Source organism: Canis lupus, chromosome 22 (genome assembly GCF_048164855.1).
Source record: "Canis lupus baileyi chromosome 22, mCanLup2.hap1, whole genome shotgun sequence".
In the NCBI taxonomy this organism is placed as follows: Eukaryota; Metazoa; Chordata; class Mammalia; order Carnivora; family Canidae; genus Canis; species Canis lupus.
Genome location: NC_132859.1, coordinates 45681764 through 45701576, shown reverse-complemented (window position 1 = coordinate 45701576; position 19813 = coordinate 45681764). Strand labels below are relative to the sequence as shown.

Here is a 19813-nt window from a genome sequence, read left to right as displayed (position 1 = left end):
CTATTGTTGTTATAATTCACTTTTTACTCTTTGGATAGATATTCCACTTCTATTGGATGCTAATAATCTCTTATATTTTCTGTTAAGAGCAACTTATTCGGATGGAAAGCTGAAAGCTCCTCCTAAACCGTGTGCAGGCAATCAGGGGACCCAGATCACGGTAAGAATGGTACAGGGGAGTATAAGTTTTTGGAAAGAGCTTTGTGTGAATATTGAAATGAAGAATAAAATTGTCTCTGAGTTTTCAAAGTAATAATAAAATGAATTTTTGTTAGTTAATAGAAACAGCAAGATACTGCTCTCCAAACAGGAGGACTGATAATTGGCTTTTGTGACATGGTAGCCTGTGTGCTCCCTCCATCTGTTTTGACAGACTGGGAGATTATTTTATTGGAATGGCAGAAATCAGTGGCAAAGTAGTTGGCATTGAAGGAACCTTAAACTTGGCTCCAGAAGACATGAGTTAGAGTCTCAGCCTTGCCACTCAGTGGTTGTGTGTCCAGAGGCAAGTTGTTTACTGGCCCTTAACCTCACTTTTCCCATCTCTCAAGTAGAATAAAGAATATTCGCCTCTCTGAGGGTGTTTGAGTAATATGATTGTATCATTAATCAGAGAGAGTCTAGTGTGGTGCCACATTCCGTCTTTTCTTGTTGTGTAATCCCCTAAAGTACCCCACTATCATCTTTTGTGTCCCACCACTCCACCTCCAACCCTAGCTCACAGACATTTCCCTGAAGGCTCTAAGCCCTAACCTTGGTAAGTAAGGCAGGCAGGAGGCAGAAATGAAAGTATGCTTCTAAATGCATGTTAAGACAGATCATGTATATAGGGTGATCACAGTGTGATTTCCAAAAAGCCCAAATGAGCTCAAATTTTCTAATTATTCTTAGTTTGAAAAATATGTTTAAGGGCATCTGGGTGGCTTTGTAGGTTAAGCATCTGCCTTCAACTTAGGGCATGATCCCAGGTCTTGGGATCGAGCTCCACGTCAGACTCCCTGCTTAGCTGGGAGCCTGCTTCTCTCTCCTCCTGCCTCCCACCTCCCCACTACTGCTGGTGCTCCTTTGGGCATGTGTGCTCTCTCTTTCTCATGCTCATTCTCTCAAATAAAATCTTTTAAAAAGTATGTTTGGATGCCATGTGATAGTGTAATTATTTGAAAATTTGCGTTTGCCCCATTGAATCATTCACTATCCTGGGTAAGGCTGTGCTTTATTTGTCTTTGTATTCTCAGCACAAAGAGCCTGACCCAGAGATAGCCCCCAGTACCTATTTGAGGAATCAATGAATGAATATGGAAGCAGAAAAAATATACTTTATTTCCTTTGTTTGTTAAAGCTGACTTATCTCTTGCCCCTTCCCCTAATCAGTGCTTAGAACTATACCATTGGTAAGTATAGTTGGATTCTCTGCTAGCCAGCTTTAGGTAGACAGCTTGAGTCTTTATTTCCATGCATTTCTGTGAATTTACAAGAAAAAAATCTATATTTTCAGGTGGAGGACCTTTTTTACAACATATCCACGAGGAGGAAAGCTTTAAAAAATCCAAGTGAAGAGTATGGGAAAATTTTGGAAGTTGTTGGCAGGTACAGTCCAAAATCTGGGAGTCATTTTTTGAGATCTCTCACTGAAGGAACGTGTGCCGGTGCTTATAAATTGAGAACAGTTGGGCAACCCAGGTGGCTTAGTGGTTTAGTGCTGCCTTCAGCCCAGGGCTTGATCCTGGAAACCTGGGATCGAGTCCCAAGTAGGGCTCCCTGCATGGAGCCTGCTTCTCCCTCTGCCTGTGTCTCTGCCTCTCTTTCTCTCTCTCTCTCTCTCTCTCTCTCTCTCTCTCTGTGTGTGTGTGTCTCTAATGAATGAATAAATAAAATCTTAAAAAAAAAATTGAGAACAGTTGGTGAGCTAGGTGGAAAATAGTACATTGTGTTCTAGCCTACAGATGGTTTCTGGTCAAGATTTAGTCACTGGTTCTGGGCTTTGATCTCTCCAGGAAGGAGCATGGTCTCTTCATTGAGGGTTCTTTGGTAGAAAGCAAAACAGATGGACTCTAGCCAACTTGAGTCCAAAAGAAATTTATTGGAAGGCTAAGAGTGACTCACCAAGTGGCAAGAAGTGTTAGTAGCTGGTTTCTGGGGAGGATGAAAACCAGGCTGGCTTCGGGGATTTGATAGTGGCCCTGGTACAGTTGTTTTCATTCTTTTCTGACTACTCAAGGGTCTGTTTCCTGGGAGAGTACATCAGATTGGCATGGCTTGGGTCCCCTCGTCAAGTGCCCCGTCTATGGGGAGATTCCTTGGTTGGCAGTCTAAGAGTACATCAGGTGGAATGGGGATGAGGTCGTTTCCCAAAGAAAGACTGGGGGCTGTTAAAAGAAGAAGGAGAAAGGGTTCAGGGCAGGTGAAAATAATGTCTACCGTAGACTGACTTCACCTGCTGGTGTTGGTGGATCTGACATGGGTTCTCTAAGCCTGCACATCCTTGAATTGTAGCAGAAATCTGTTAACCTTTTTTCGGTATTTCTGATAACTCCAAAATGAATACAACAATGAGTCCAAATGAGTATTTGCTCCTAATAAAATGGAACAGACTTATACATCAAATTTCTTTGCTTTTCCCTGGAGTTGTATAAATCAGCATCAATGTTAATTATCTCCTGTAAATAAAGGAGTTCTAGTTGACTGTTTTGGATCTAGGTGTGGTCAAGTGAATTCTTTATTGTCAGCTGCATGAATGCATTTTGCAAGACACAGTCCTTCAGTTCATGGGGCTTATGGAGGGAGGAGTAATCAATAAATAATAGGCAACAGAAAAGACTGGAAGATGCTGGAACAGCCTGGGACTGAGGAAGAAGCGGGTGAGGGGAGGGGTTATCTTGAGGGGCTCTGGGAGAGAAGGAAAGAGTTCAGGAGTTGTAAAGGCAAGGTTCTCAAGATGCAACGTGGACCTGAAGGGTTTGTGAAAGTAAAACTGTGGGCAAGGAGGAGATTATATTGAAATATCCTTGAGTGTAGTCAGAACCCTATTAAAGGAAAAAAAAACTGTTTTTTGTTTGATTCTGCCACATTTAGCATTGTTATCTCCATGAAGTCTGTGGGTAAAATATATATGGAGATATTCTTGAGTGTATGTATCTCCGTTTAAATCACTTAACCCTACGGATTTATTTAACCGGTAGGGAAATCTGCCTTATATTGTGCATTTGGCCACTCTGCTGACGATTTTCTTGTCTTTTCTTTGCCAGGTATTCAATACACAATTCAGGCATTAGTTTCTCAGTTAAAAAAGTAAGTGGTTGGTTTATAAGGGATGGTTATATATTAGAAAAAGGGATTTTTTTTTAATACTTCACCTGAAGAACTAAGTTGAGGATGTTTCCTTCACAACTGAGACAGTAAGTTGTATTTTCTGCTCTGTTCATCAGCAAGGCGAGACCGTAGCCGATGTTAGGACACTGCCCAATGCCACAACGGTGGACAATATTCGCTCCATCTTTGGAAATGCTGTCAGCCGGTATGTTGATAATTGATATTTTGAAAAATCTGCATTCCATGTCTTGGTTTATCATTTATCACATTATTTTGGAATCTGCCAAGGTAGCACCTGCCTTAAGAGTTTGCTTTAGTGAGATATACGGGCTTATTTCTGTGCTTCGGATTTGTTCATGGAGTCCTGTTTTCAGGGAACCCACACTTCCTGGATGCATGTTATCTCCCAAATGCTCTGGCTGTAAAACAGTGTGTTCTCTCTAGTCTCTGATTCAAAATATTGACAGTGTAGTAGGATTCTTTCATCTTCCAGTGCTTCCTCTTTTCCTGATATTTCCCTTATCAGCACATTGGGATTTCACTTGTTATTGTTTGGCATTTATTCACTGCCTCCCATACCTGGCTTTGTGCCAGAAGTTAAGGATGCAAAGACAAATAAACTATTCCTGCCCTTAAGGACTTCCCATCTGGTGGCAAGTTGTTACCAAATCTTCATCATCAAGGAAAACATTGGGGAACTTGCAGTATAGACTCCTGACAGCACTCCTCATGCAAGCAAAAGCCACAATTTCTACCACCGAACACTGGCTCAATCTCAGGACTCCGCAGAGCCCAAAATGCCCCTGTCATAATCTGAAGGGGAAAATACTAAGGGCTCTCCGTGTGCCAGGCATGGCATGATGGTGTGGATGTAGGGTACATGCAGATGGAGAAGGCAGCCCCTGGCTTCACTTTTCCCAAAAATCTTAGAAGCAGCAGTAGTCCTAGAGCCCAGTTTTGTACTTCAGAGGGTAATTTACTCATTTCTTTGAGCAGAACCAAATTCCTGACTAGGGAACAGTCTATTTGCTTTTAGTTACCCTTTTCTTTATTAATTGTTAATGAAGTTTTTCAAAATGTGTTCCCAGAGCAGGGAGAGCACACTATTGTACAAGGAAAACTGTACGAGCTTTCTTTATTCTTTAAAGACTCAGAACTAGTCGTTATGAAATTCCTAGGGACAATAAGAGATTAGAAATTGCCCAGAGCAGCAGTTCCCAAAGGATATTTCCAGAACACCAGCCTCTTGAGACAGTTTTGGGAAGAAAGGCTTTGCTGGTGTATTGTGTGTGAGAAACACCGCAAGCTGTATTTTCTTCTCAGAGACTCAGAGTACACATTATTACTTGACAGCTTTTACTGTACATTCAGCAAATGCTTCATGAATGACTACTGTTTATTAGGTGCTGTGCTGAGAAATATAGTAGGGCATAAAGCAGAAATGCTTCTTGCCCTCAGAGGACTCATATCCAGTTGGAAAGACACATGAAGTAATTATTATGCCATTCATTAGTGATTGTGCTAGGTGTCTCAAAGGAAAAATATAAGGCACAACGGGAGAATCTCTCAGGGTCAGGGAGAAGGGATAGTCAGAGAAAGTTCTTTGAAGGAGTAAGCCCAGACATAGGAGGGATAAGGAGGAATTAACTAGCTATCAGTAGGAGCTTTCCAGGCAGAGGGACAGCACTTGTGAAGATCCTCAGGCAGAGGTGAGTGTGGCTTATATGAGGACTACCTTTCATCCATTAACCTCACCTCCCCATAAGCACAGCCCTGAGGACACCACACTAGAGCCCCAGTGTGGTGCTGTTCATATAGTAAGGGATTCAGTAGAAATGAGCCCTTCTGGAATTTCATCTTTGGGGTTTACTAAGATCCATAAAGGTCTCAGCAAAATAAGGTCTCAGAGCTTGGACTTGTCATTATGTCCCAGTAGTCAGAGCAGTGCTTGGCACAGAACGGAAGTACTTGAGAACAGTGATGAGGTGAGTAGGTGGGTAGATGGAGGGACAGACAGATGGATGGATGGATAGGTGGGTGGGCCCAGAGGACTCAACAAAGCCAGTCTCGGGAGTCCTTATTTGGCACTATTAGTTTATGAAGGAACCCTGATTTTTCCAACTTTCATTCTTTATGCTGTTTGAATTTTCCATTATTTTCAAGACCTTCAAAATTTTTCTTTTTCAACCAGAGAACTGATAGAAGTTGGGTGTGAGGATAAAACCCTAGCCTTCAAAATGAATGGCTACATATCCAATGCAAATTACTCAGTGAAGAAGTGCATCTTCTTACTCTTCATCAACCGTAAGTGAAAAATAACCATATGTGGAAGTCTGTCCACAGGAAATTTTATGGGCCTGTGGAAAAATTCCGAATCCATAGGTTTGATTACATGCAGGAAACCCTCATGCTGAAGTGTAGCTTGGTTAGGAAGCATTTATAATTTCTAGCCTAAATCTACTCAGCCCTCTGATTTGTGCTCATTGCTGGCTGACTATTGCAGTGTGTGGTTGTTGCCTCTGGAAGAGAGCATCTCTGAGCCTGACCAGCTTCCTCCCCTGCTGGCATCAGAGCCTTACAGCAGGCCAGGCTTTGAACTGCACAGCAGGACACAGGGAGGGGGTACCTTGGGTTTAGGCACTGTCATCAGTAAAGAAACGGAATGTTAACCCCTTGGGAATTTTTCTTTTTAAAAAATGGGTTATTTATGGTATAATGAGTGGTACTGGAAATCAGGGAGGAAATTAACTAAATGGATTTGAATTTTTGTCAGATTCCTCTCCAGTCTTTATCTCTCTGTGGGCATATTGTTTACATGATTGCTACTTGTTGAGTAAATACTATTTTGCATTCTGTTTCTTTTTACTTAATTGCATATTATATGGTTTTGAGAGACTGTGACGGGGAGCCACAAATGGATCTGATTCAGTTTTTAATTTCCCAGCCAGAAATGCATCCTGTATCTTACCGTTTGTTCAGTGCTTACATTTTTATCATATATATCCTTTACCTTTATTGTTCAAAACAACTCATTGTATAGTTTTGTTTGCTTACTGTTGAAAATGGTGTATTCCCCTGTTCCATTTATAATAATAACCATCTAGAAGTGTCCCAGATTATACATGTTTTACAGCAGTTTTCAAAGCCATATAGAAACAGGGAAGAGGGAGTCAATATAGACACATTCTGTTAAACTGGTCTATATTAGTATGGTTTTTTCCTACTTCATTAAGAAAGACTTTAGCCTAATCTATAATAAAGCTTGCTTTAATCAAGGCTTAGAAATGTTTTTCATTTGTTTTTCTAACCATGAAGAACACTGCTTTGTGACACATCTGTTGGCTACAGAATAGACAAGCAGAAATCGGTGTAAGTGCCATGTGGGGGGCCCATGTCCATGCTGCTGGTGAGTCCTGCATCAGCGTTAGCTAGTCTGGTCACCATACGAAGTTCCCTATAGCAGAGAGGTCAGACTCTTAGAGCACATGCCATGTGCTCTCACTCAGGCAGTGGAAAAAGGAACATTGTTTCGGCGTGTCTCCAGTCCAGAAATCACAGCAGAAGGGCTCTGGCCATCCCCTTGTCAGGTGCCCACATCTGCTCAAGGCCTGTGTGCTCAGGGCATGTGTTACCACATATAGCAACTTTGTTGAGGGGCTGTGGAGTCGGTGAGGACTCAGAAAATAATGGTCTCCTCATTGATAAGATCACAGCCTCTCTTCCTATTGGAAATAAAACCATGGGACATATCCTTGGCTACACCATCCCAGGAGAATAGATCACCAGCAGGTCATCTGTCTGGGGAGAAAGGAGGACTATGTTTTCAGAAAATACATTTTCCTCTGATTTTTTTTGTCTTACCTCTCCCAGCTTTTAGTGTTTTCCATCCCCTTCAACTCTGTGTCATTTCCTAAATCACCTTAAACATACATTCAGATATTTGTACTGCCTTTCAGTACTGCCTAGAAAACTGTTTCTTACATCATAACTCAGTTGGGATACCCCACTGTTGGACCCCACCCCACCTGCCCTGGGCAGAGTTGGTTGCCTCATCCCCCCATTACTTAGCACACATCTCTCGTGTGGTTTACCACTTGGAACTGGAGTTCATGTAGTCACCAATGTATTGTCTCCCAGCCCATGGCATATGTGCTAGGCAGCCAGTACATATGTGTAGCAGGAAAAGTTTGAGAGCTGATGGATGCTGCCTGCTGTGCCCAACAAGGGCAAAGGTAGTCCTCCCAGGCAGATTGAGGGAAGGGCAGCCGGGAGGTAGAACTTAACTGTCTTCCCTTGTTTCTGTGACTTGACTGAGAGGAGACAGCTCGAAGACCGGGGTGAGATGCTGATGAGTAGCAACACATGGAAGGCCTCTCTTCCCTGGGGTCTGCTGCAGATGTCACTCTAGAAGTGTTTTTCCTGAGTGATTTCATGGCATGGTATGAATGTGTACCTCGTACCTCTCCTGTCAGGACAGTTTTGAGCTGGTTACTCACCTTTTATTTTCTAGATCGTCTGGTAGAGTCAACTTCCTTAAGAAAAGCCATTGAAACAGTATATGCAGCATATTTGCCCAAGAACACACACCCTTTCCTGTACCTCAGGTAATGCAGCGCCCGGCTCCTCACCCGAGACTCACAAGGAGTAAATTCTGTCCAGCTGCCCTCTTTGAAAGAGATGGGCTTGCTAATAGCTCCATCAGAGTGAATCCCATCCACCATTGGCAAAAGGATGTTCTGTCCTTTCTCACAGGTGAAGGGAACAGTTTTCCTTCATTTACTGATGCAGGAGAGTCTGACTGAAGGCCTCCCATGTGCCAGCCACCGTGTTAGTGAAGCAAAGGTGAATAATGGATCTTGTTCCTGAACCAATCAGAAACTTCACCCTACCTGGCAGAGAAACTCCTTCCTCCTCCACAGGCCCTCTAGTGCCTTGTACTGACAGGGATTCACATTGTGGGCACAGAGCAAGCAATGAAAGATGGATATGGAGCTGAGGCAATAAGGTGATAGCTGGCACGGCCTCTAAACTGACTTTTTTTTATTACATTTTGATGATAGAGCATTCTCTCACATGCATTCTTGCTTTGATCCTCAATACTGACAAGTAAGTAAGGGACAAGTTCATGGTTACAGATGAGAAAACCCATCCAGAGGTGTTAAGTGACTTGCCCCAGGTCACATAGTAAGAAATACCATGAGTTCTGGAATGATGGTAACAACTGATGTACAATGTACCAAGTATCTGCAGAGTGCTCTGTGTGAATTTCAGCCCCACCATTTGTTATGTCCCCTTTATAGACAAGGAGACTGGGGCAAAAAGGGGTGCTGTCACTGCCTCAAGGCTGCACAGCTTCAGAATCCAGGTCGCTCAGACTTGACCCTGAGGTTCGACCACTGTGTTGTCTCGCTTTCCCAAGCCTGCTGGTCACCGTGTATATCGTATGAGAGTTGTCTTCCCCATTCCCCACCACCGGATGTAAGACGTAATTGCTTACTTTTATCCCTGCCAGTTTAGAGATCAGCCCCCAGAACGTGGACGTCAATGTACATCCCACAAAGCACGAAGTTCACTTCCTGCACGAGGACAGCATCCTGGAGCGGGTGCAGCAGCACATCGAGAGCAAGCTCTTGGGCTCCAACTCCTCCAGGATGTACTTCACCCAGGTGAGGGCGCTCTTTGTCCAGCTCTTGTTCTGGTGCTTTCACCCACTGCCTGAAAATGAGGCCCATCTGACATGAGAGCCCAGATTTTGGCTTGTTGCTTTAGGACTGTCTTTCCAAGGATTACCAGGATAGTTTTTCTTTAGTAACATTTCCTTTTTTGAACCTGACTGTGAAAGTATTATGTTATCCCTGGGCCTGGTCATGATTCAGTCTCTGTCTAGAACCTTAGGCTGACTTCTCAGAAAAGCAAGCTGTCTGAAACAGCATAGGGCACCTCTCCCATGTACTCTTTTTCCCTGAGAGTATTCAGGAGGAGGCTGATCCCACACTTACAGGGCAGAGTGGAGGGGGCCAGGTCCATGAGAGGTAGGGGGACAGTGGGAGGAGCAGGACCTTTAGTTTCAGACAGGCCTGGGTTAGTGCCATGTGACTATTAACCTTCCCTGGTCTCCCTTAGTGAGGACCAAACTGGTCACCCTCACATCTGAATGTGGTTATAAGCAGTAGGTGAAGTGTCTAATGCAGGGCCTGGCACCATTTACCTTATTAGAATTCCCCAGGTTCTAAGTGCTTATGATTCTGAGCTACTACTCCCAGCTCTCTGGGGCCTCAGTTTTCCCATCTATAAAATAGATGTGTGGATAATATGATCTCCAGTGTCCCATCCCAGTTCTGACATGATGGGATTCTAGGCCGCACAGGGTGAGGGTGTGTTCAGAAGCACCACAAACCCCAGAACTACAGAAACGGAAACATTCCCACCTGCCCCCCTCCCAAAAAGAGGGAGAAGTAATGCGCCTGAGTGGCTTGGTCAGTTAAGCATCTGACTGGATTTCAGCTAAGGTCATGATCTCAGGGTTGTGGGATTGAGCCCCATGTCAGGCTCTACACTGGGTGGGGAGCCTGTTGAAGATTCTGTCTCTCTCTCTCTCTCTGTGCCCCTCCCCGCCTTTCTCTTCTACTCTTAAAAAAAAAGAAAAACAGAAACATTTCCCCATTAGTTGCACCAGGTCCTGCAAGCAGAGAGAATGGGCTTCTGTGAGCCTGCTTTGATTTACCAAGCCAGTGAATGCTTCCCTTAGGAAACTTCACAGAACACACCTACCTGGGAGGTGGCATGGGCAGTAAGCAGTGAGAGTAAATGCAGTTAGAGCAGCTCCACCACTGCTGGAGCCCAAGCAGAGGATTGGGCAATGAGTACACTCACGCTGCTACTGATGCCATCTGAAGGGCATATGTGGCAGGTGGGCAGAAGGAAGTTCTCCCTGGGCACAGGGTGGTGGGCCCCTGATGCCACATGAGCCCTATGTCTTGTATAGGTAATAGGTATGCACATCCTTTAGTGCTGTTGTTGAAATGAGGACACATGCGCTGTAGGGGAGCTGGACCTGACACGGTGGGTACAGCTCTCAGCAATGTGTGATACATAGAGAGTGCTCAGTCACTGGTAGTTGGTTTATACTTGTTGCTGCATCTCATCTTCTGTCTCCCTTGTAAACATGCACTGAGAGTCCTGTGTGGGCAAGCGGCTCTTGACTGCCTGGGAACCCACCACTGCTGGTTCCTGCCTTCATGGAGGCCCTCCTGGTCTCCTGGAGAATATATCCCATGAGAGAGAGGAAAAGAGGGACTCTGGGGACTCCTGGGTGGCTCAGTTGGTTGAGCATCTGCCTTTGGCTCAGTTCATGATCCCAGGGTCCTGGCATGGAGCCCCGCATCGGACTCCTCCACTCAGTGGGGAAACTGCTTCTCTCCCCTCCTTCTGCCTGCCACTCCCCCTGCATGTGCTCTTGCTTACTACCAAATAGATAAATAAAATCTTAAAAAGAAAAAGAAAAAGAAAAGAGGGACTTGGGAGGGTGTAAGAGTAATCAGGGAAGGGAGGGAAGGGACGCAGAGGCTGGGACCCCAGGGCTGGGTAGAAATGAGATGGACAAAGGGGACGAGGCATGGAAACAGGATTTGTGGCTGAGGTATTGGTGAGGAAAATGCCTGAGGGGTTGGGGGAGGTCAGAGGACGTGTGCATGAGGGTCTGAAAGTTCCACGTGGTGGATCCAATATCACCCTGGCTGCCATCAGAATTCCCTGGGAAATAGCACTCTTGCCTGGGCCTTCTCCAGACCAAGAAGTCAGTCTCAGGTGGGGCATAAGAGGGAGTACCAGTAGTTTTACAATTTTCCCAGGTGTTGTCATGTGCAGCCAGGGGGAGATCTGAGTGTGGGCCTGCTGGGGAGCTGGCCCTGGAGAGAGGAGGCTGTAGAGGTCCCTGGTGGTAGACGTTTTGGTCAGTATGTTAAAGAGTTTCTGCTTTGGCTCAATGGGAATTGACGAGATCCAGTGTGCATTTTCTGAAAAATCCTGTGGTTGCAAAGGGAGAGGATTGCAGAGGGGCACAGTGGAGGCCTGCAGTTATTTGGGAGAAGCAATGAGGGGCCTGGGCAGAGGAAGTAGCTCCACTCACAGACGGTGGAAGATCTGGAATTGCCAGGACCTGGAAAGGGTTTGGCTGGCAGGGAGCAGAAGACAGGCTCAAAGAATGAGATGAAAATGAAGAGCATGTTGTCTGGGCCCGAGTGGTTGTCCCTTGCTCTGTCCTAGCTGAGGTCAAAAGAAAGACATTTGCCAGAGGTCCTGGCTACACTGGGGAAAGAACATCTTGTCTTCCTCCTTGTCTTATTTTGCATGAGTCAGATTCATTTAGTTAGCTTGAATAAATAGTAGTCTTTTCCTATAGAATTCTGCATATTACTGACCAGTGTGTCTTCAGAAGGAAAGTGGATTTCTGGATCTGACAGCCTGCCTGTGTTGGTGAAGCAGCAAAAACCTTGGCACATTGTTGTGGGTAGTGGGGTCCACATTCCTCTGGGGGCATCAGAATACCTTCTCTCCCACTCTCCAGCTACACCTTGCACAGCATTGCCCAGGGTGTACAGCATAGCCCTGGTTTGTAGTGAAACTATTTGGTATGGAAATTAGGAAGCCTGGGAGCTCTTGGGTTTTGTTGCATCTCCATCATATTGGACAAAATGTTTCACTTTTTGCACTTTAAAATTACTGCAAGTAGTTATGTTAATTTCTGCTGGTTTGGCCATTGCATAGCCAAATGAAACAAAACAGTTGACTCTTTAACAGCATGGGGGTTGGAGCTCTGACCCCTGGGCAGTCAAAAATCTGACTCTTCAAAAAGTTTAATTCCTGTTAACCCACTGTTGACCAGAAGCTTTTTTGACAACATAAACAGTCGATTAATGCATATTTTGCATGTGTTATATAAAGTATTTTTACAATAAGTAAGGTAGAAAAATGTTATTAAGAAAATCATAAGGAAAAGAAAATACATTTACAGTCCTGTACTATAAAAAAATCAGCATGTAGGTGGACCCACAGTGTTCAGATCTGCTTTGTTCTAAGGTCAACTATATTCACTTCATTTGCCTATGTATGCTACAAGGGTGTTTATGTTGTCTATGAAGGAAGGTTTTTCCTTTTTGAGCAGAGTTGCTACCTTATTTAACTTGTTATTACTTAGCTCATTATTGAATATTCCTAAGTACACATAAGAGTAGATATTACACAAATAATCCATGTACCTGTCACTCAGCTTCAACAACCATCCTCGTTTTGCCATATTTGTTTTCTCTTTCCCTTTCTCATTTGGTGGTGGGGGAAAGAGTATTTTTTTAAAATATTTATTTATTTTAGAGAGAGTGAGAGAGCACACACAGAAGAAGCAGGGAGAGGGAGAGAGTCTTTAAGTGGACTCTGCACTGAGCATGGAACCTGATGTGGGGCTCAATCTCACAACCCTGAGATCATGACCTGAGCTGAAACCAAGAGTCAGATGCTTAACCAATTGTGCCACCCAGGTGCCCCAAGGGAAAAGAATATTTTAAAGCACATTTCAGGGATTTACTCTTTTCCCTAGTATTTTATTATGTGTTTTTAAATATTGTTTCCTGGGGCACCTGGGTGGCTCAGTGGTAGAGCATCTGCCTTTGGCTCAGGTCATGATCCTGGGGTCCTGGGATCAAGTCCCACATCGGACTCCCTGCAGGGAGCCTGCTTCTCCCTCTGCCTGGTCTGTCTCTCTCTCTCTCTGTATCTCTCACGAATAAGTACATAAGACTTTTTTAAAAATAAATTATTAAAATATTTTCCCTTATAATAATCACAATGTCCTTTTTTATACATAATAAAACTCATAGTAATATTTAATTTCTAGTCCATATTCAAATGTCCCCATTGTCCAAAAATGATCCTTTTATAAAGTAATTTTATTCAAATCCATATCCAGTTAAGTTCCACTCTTATAATTTATTGTTGTCTTTTAAATCTCTCTTAAGTCTCTTTGAAACCAGAGAAGTCCCTGTACATTTTTGTTGTTGTTCCTATTGGCTTATTCTGAAGGCTTTCTGTAGAATAATGCACATCTCTGTTTGATTACTTATCATTAGTGTCATTGAACTTGTTCTAATCCTCCACATTTCCTGTAAACTAGGAATTCCTATAAACCGGCATGATTACATTCAGATTTAAAAAATAATTTCTGTATGAGAATTCTTGATAGATGATGTCTTGTATTTTCTGCCACACCCCAGCAGGAGGCGCATCCTGACTTGTTATGTCATTTTGGTGATAAGACTCCTCAGTGGGTTCAACTGGTGACCGCCTGTTTCTTCTTCCTCAAGTTCCCCAGGAATATTTAGTTTAATGATTTCACCATTCATTGATGACCATTACCTGAATCACTTATTTCACGAGGATTTCAAGATTATGATTTTCTGATTTTATTTTCTGTGTTTTAACTAACTGTAATTCTTCTGTATACAATAACTTTCCCTCATTTGTTAGAGCTTTTTAGTTATCCTGAAACACAGTTCATAGTAGAAAGTAAGAGTAAATGCTGAGTTCTGCCCCTTTAATTATCAGTTTGCAAAGGAATGAATTCATGTCCTGATGATCTCCAGTGATTTTTTTTTGAAGATTTTATTTATTTATTTATTTATTTATTTATTTATTTATTTATTCATTCATTCATTCATTCATTCATTCATTCATTCATGAGAGACACAGAGAGAGAGGCGGAGGCATAGGCAGAGGGAGAAGCAGTCTCCCTGTGGGGAGCCCAATGTGGGACTCAGTCCCAGGACCCCAGGATCACAACCTGAGCCCAAGGCAGACGCTCAACCACTGAGCCACCCAGGTGCCCCTCCAATGATGTTTAATGACTTTGTCCTCTTTCTTTCTCTTTGCCTCTCCCTATTTTTTTCTTTTCCCTTGATATTTTAACATAGCTGTTAACAAAGCAATATCGTTTAATTTTATAGTCATTTTTCTTTTGGATCCTCAAATCACCCCATCTCAGACCAACAAAATCCCCTTCAAACTGGTGCTCTTGTCCTTTTGACCCAATTCTATTAGTCTTTGATGGTTTCTTTATTTCTGACAAGAAAAGATATTGTATGCTCACTCTGTACTTTCCCATTCCCAAGTCCTGGAATTGGCCATTTCTCCAAGGAACTCTGGTTTGTTTTAGTGGGGATGATGTTTAGAGACTATAGTTATGGATCAGAGGGTCCTTATTGCTGCTGGATGGTCATTGGCTTTCGGCCTTTCCAGTGGACAGAGCTAGGAAATATGTATCTTTAAAAAGAGACAAAAGAGTAGCCGCCAGGAGCTGGTAGGGAGGGAGAATGGTGAGTTACTGTTTCATGGGTACAAAGTTTCAGGCTGTGAGGGTGAAAACTAGAGTTAGATGGTGGTGATGGTCACACAATGATGTAATGTACTTAATGCCACAGAGTTGTACACTTAAAAATGGTTAAATAATAAATTGAATGTATATTTTACTATAATAAAAAAACGAAAATCTCTCCAGACAAAAATATGAGAACTTCACATTAATATTCCCTATTTCAAATGAATTTTAAAAATTATGAGCATTTTGCTGAATTTTTATATTTTTACTGGTGTATCTTTTAAAACTTCAAGTTTTGGTCTGAATTGCTTCTATAATAATATTTCTATAATGATTATACCTGCTTCTAGCTCTCTAGTTCTGCTTCACTTTGGGACCTGGACGTCTTTCTTCTCTCTTTTTTTTTTTTTTTTTAAATTTTATTTTTTTTAACCCAACTCTACACGCAACTTGGGGCTCGAACTTAAAACCCCAGATCAAGAGTTGCATGCTCTACTGACTGAGCCAGCCAGGTAACCCTGGAACCTAGACATATTTACTTCATATTCTGAATCATGCCACTGTCTCCTTTTTTGTGTGTGTGGGTGTTTTGTTTTGTTTTGTTTTGTTTTTTTCAGATTGACTCTACTTCATTGAAATGTATAGGACAGAATGTAGAAAGGGTTCAATATCAAACATAAATGAGTCATATGTTACATAAATGCCATTGAGCTTGAAAAATCACAGCGGCTAGAAAACATTTACTTAAAAAAGTTTTTTAACCTACTACCTTCTTTTTTGACACAGACTTTACTACCAGGTCTTGCTGGCCCCTCTGGAGAGGTGGTTAAATCCACAACGGGTGCGACCCCCTCATCTACTGGAAGTGGCGACAAGGTCTATGCCCACCAGATGGTCCGCACAGATTCACGAGAACAGAAGCTCGATGCCTTTCTGCAGCCCATGAGCAAGGCTCTGTCCAGTCAGCTGCAGGCTGTTGTCCCAGAAGACAGGACCGATGTTTCCAGTGGCAGGACTGGGCAGCAAGATGAGGAAATGTTTGAACTCCCAGAGCCTGATCAAGTGGCTGCCACAAATCAGGGCATGGAGGAGGAGACAACAGAGGGGACTTCGGAAACATCAGAGAAGAAAGGGCCCCCTTCCAGCCCAGGCAACCCCAGGTATGGACTTCGGGAGGAGTGCAGCTTGTCTCTGCTATTTCTTCCTGAAACCACCTTCTGGCTTGACTGGGCATGAACCACCTGCAGCTTCTCTCTGCCTGACCCACTCTCTGCCTCCAATGAGATATTCTTTGCCTTTGATCATGACTTGAGCAGCCCCCACTCAGTGGCTTTTGAGATATCTTAAATGTCCATGGCTCCAAGCATGAATTAAACACACACCAGAAAAAAGAATAAGATTTATCCTTTATTTTTAGTTCCTGGATTTTGATAAAGTCTCAATAGCAGAGGTGGCTAGAAAGAACCCTAAAATATCCAGAAGATTCTCCCTTATTCCACTCAAAACTGCTTCAACTCCTCTCAGGAAAAATGCATTTTCTCAGTTCAAATTATGAAGACCCCGAAGCCCACGGGCTGGTGGTAAGAGTGGGAAAAGGGTGGATGGCAATAGTGGCTGTCCTTCACCTGTGCTCCCAGGACGTGCTTCACATGCTCCTCAGACTCCTTGGGCACATCGCCGAGCCCAGGCCCCAGGCAGACGCTCCATCCCCAGCAGGCTCAGGATGAAGACGCCTGCTGTAGGCGAGCATCTGTGTAGCGGCCTGCCACTGAAACCCTGGTGCTGAGTGGCTGCTGGAATTCGGAGGAGTGGGACGAGTTACTTGACTCCAGTTTCCTCGTTGCCAAGCCAGTCTAGCAAGACGACTTGTTGGGATGTTTCCAGGGAGTAAGAAAGGGTGCTGCCACTTGTGGGTAACCCACGACGTGCTGGATACTTTACATACATTATCCCATTTCATGCTCTTAGCCACTCTGCAGGGCAGGGTTATGTGTCTCTCTGTCACCAGGGGAAGTAACACCACCAGCTCTTTACCACACAGCAGTCAAAAGAAATCTCTGCAACCAGAAATGAGAATGTATCACTCCTTAGCTGAAAACCAATGCTTCCCCTTGCGTTTATTAGGGTGCACCCACCCTTCCTCCCATTTGGTTCCTCTCCCGAGGCCCACTCTGGCCACACTGTTTTGTGGCTGACGCCAACTGCCTGAGCTTCCCTCCTTTGCTGTCCCTGTGCTCTGGGTCTAGGAAGACTCTGCCTTCTTGTTGCTCAGGCCTCCACTCAGTGTCGCCTCTTACCAGAGGCCCTCTCACTGCCCCATCATCCTGTTACTTTGTTTACTTTTCTTCTTAGCTTTTTCTTCCACTTCAAATGATCTTTTTCTGTGGCTGTCTGACTCCCCAGCTAGAAAGTGAGCATGGTGAGGACCATCACCTTGTCTGTCTGGTGCATGGCTGCCTGGAGCTGGTGCTGTCACAGTCTGAGGGGGGTACTGAACGGGTGAGACTCAGCAAGGTAGGCACATATGCCCAAGGCCCTGCAGCTCCACAGGCGAGTGACTCTGGTGTCCTGCTGTGCACAGTGGCTGGCTGCAGCCGGGGGGACTCAGGATCCTCTGCTATGCAGTGTGCCAGAGAACAGATTGATCTTGCTAGTCTACTGCCTGCACAAGGACCCCCGCCCCAAACGTGCAGAGTCAGCATGAGAAGCTCTTCCCTGTTCAAAATGCAACATACAAAATTTGGATGACTTAAAAAAAAAAACAATTTTAAAGGGTAGTCATGATCTGTGGGCTCCTTATCTTCATTGCAGAAAGAGGCCTCGGGAAAGCTCTGATGTAGAAATGGTGGAAGATGATTCCCGAAAGGACATGACAGCAGCATGTACCCCTCGACGGAGGATCATCAACCTCACCAGTGTTCTGAGCCTCCAGGAAGAAATTAACGAGCGGGGACATGAGAGTATGTAAATGCTGTGCTCTGTCAGGGCCCCAGAGGACTGGACTGCTAATATGGAGTTTTAGGATAATGCAGGAAATGTAGATGGTAGGGTGGCCACTGCAGCGTGCTGAGCACACCTCCCTCTTCTCACCTACAGCAGCAGCAACAGCAACCAAAAGGCGGTTTTCAACTAGGAAGGGAAAAAGTAGTCTCTGGTTTTAATTATAATTAATCAGTATTCTCACTAAATCCTAGTTAGCTGGAGTAAAGCATTCATTTAAATAATCTTCAGTTTGTTTTTTATCTTAAAGCAGTGTGATGTCCCACAAGATTCTGATTTGTGGCCTGAGTGGGGTGTGCTCTTTCGAGAGCACACAGGCTTTGGAGGGCCTCGAGTGGATTATCCTGGCACTACCATTTCCGCTGTGCGACCTTAAATTTGTAACAACATTGCTGTGCCTCGGTTTTTCCTCATCTGTAAAATGGGATTAGTTTTACCCTTGAAGATGATTATGCTGGTTAGAGGTAAAATATAAGTGAAACAGCTATTACAGCATAAGAAGTCAGTAGATATTTTTATATCCCAAAGTCAAAGTCATAAATCAGGATCACCTTCCTCAGAAATAGCTTTTTAGAATACTGAAGTAGAGCTGCGTTTTGGTCCCTGTTACTTCAAAACTCGCTAAGAACGTGGTTTTAGGAATTAAATGGGGCCAGTCGTGTCCCAGGCACAAACTGAGCTGGGATTGAGGAGTAGAACAGCAACTTGGCCCAAGAACCATCTGCCCCAAGTGAGTCCAGGAGTCATGCTCCAGGTGTAGACGGCACTACTCCAGGCTCCAGATAGCCGCTCTGCGTGTGTCTACACAGCTTAGTCATGGCCTTGCTGTGTTTCACCTGTAGCACATTTCCTTAGTAAAATAGTTGTGTTTTAATGCTGTGTCTTAAAATATGACGATCTGGATTAGCTTATAAAGTCTCGAGTGGCCAGGAGCAGGGTAGCACTTTTCACACTAATCCTCCACCCTCTGAAGCACTGCCGTGGCTCAGTGGCACCTTACATTTTTCTCTGTACCATCTCCCCTTGTTTGGATGAGTTCATTCAGCAAGGCCTCAGTTTGCCTTTCCTTGTTTGTTTTCTCTTCTCTCAGCACTCCGGACCTTTCTTTGTCTGCATGTGGGCAGAGCTGTAGGTGTCTGCATGTGGGCAGAATAAAAGCTTCCTGTGACCAGGGTCTTGCCAGTTGTTGAAGGAGCTGCCCAGTGGCCTCTGATTTTTGTTTCCATGAAGATTTGCTCCGGTTGCTCTTCTGTTTATTGGCTTTCAAGCTGGGAGCTTTTAAAACCATTTTAAATAATGCAAGAGAAGTGGGCTGGCTGTTCCTTGATTTATTTAGCAGGCTCACTCACAGTAGATTCAATTGATAGCTTCCCTCAGCTTTGGCATTTACTGAGTCCTCCTTAAGGGTTTGTATCCCTTATGTAAAGCAGGCTATTTAAAGTTAGCATTTTGAAAAATTTCTGACTAGTTGCACAGTTTTCAGTGCAGTGTAAAGCTAATCTGTGTCAAGTTTGATAAGGTTTGGAGCCCATTGCTGAGGCTCAGATAATCTAAATGTTCCCAAATTGTGTATTTGTACACATTGTTTCATGTAATTCTAGAATCATCTTGTGAGAGAGGCAGAGCAGCTGCTGTTACCTGTTTTGAAGGTGAGGACATGGAATGGAAAATGGAGAGGACAAAAGAGGACAGATGAGTTGGAATATCCAAACAATCAGAAACTGACCTGGGGACACACCTCATTGAGGGCGGGTGGTAACTGGCAAGGCCTGCACACGAGGTGGCAGGCCCAGGATTCAGATGCTAAGCAAACCAGCTGCCTGTGTGGGCGGGTGCACCTTGCGATTTGATCATGCCAACTGAAGCCAGTGTTTCAGATGTGCCAGTGTAGGGTCTCACAGAAGGAGCACTGTCTGTCACATGCAAATGGAGTGAGCTGGAAGGGCTCTGTGGGAGCTCCTGCCAGCTGCACCATTCCCTAGCCTGTCGGAAATTCATTCACCTTTTTGGGGCATTATTTTCCTGCCCTCCCACATGACAGCACTGCTATAGCCTCTACTGGGCCCTTGTGATAAGCACCTGAATTACCATGTGTGTGCTTCATAAGGTCAGACCTCCGTCCCAGGTTGGGGGACCTCT

General features: G+C 44.2%; 1 protein-coding gene across 7 annotated transcripts in view; it reads left to right on the top strand.

The window, feature by feature from the left end:
- MLH1 (mutL homolog 1) overlaps positions 1-19813 on the top strand; it is a 49036-nt gene that overhangs the window by 9580 nt on the left and 19643 nt on the right. For 6 of the 7 annotated variants that reach the window (XM_072793396.1, XM_072793398.1, XM_072793399.1 and 3 more), the window contains exons 5-13: positions 88-160; positions 1496-1587; positions 3246-3288; positions 3426-3514; positions 5501-5613; positions 7820-7913; positions 8822-8975; positions 15461-15834; positions 17486-17634. In XM_072793396.1, coding sequence (XP_072649497.1) covers positions 88-160; positions 1496-1587; positions 3246-3288; positions 3426-3514; positions 5501-5613; positions 7820-7913; positions 8822-8975; positions 15461-15834; positions 17486-17634 — 1181 coding nt within the window. Of the gene's footprint in view, positions 1-87; positions 161-1495; positions 1588-3245; positions 3289-3425; positions 3515-5500; positions 5614-7819; positions 7914-8134; positions 8152-8821; positions 8976-15460; positions 15835-17485; positions 17635-19813 lie in introns of those variants that run through there. The other variant, XM_072793402.1, reaches the window with a different exon arrangement.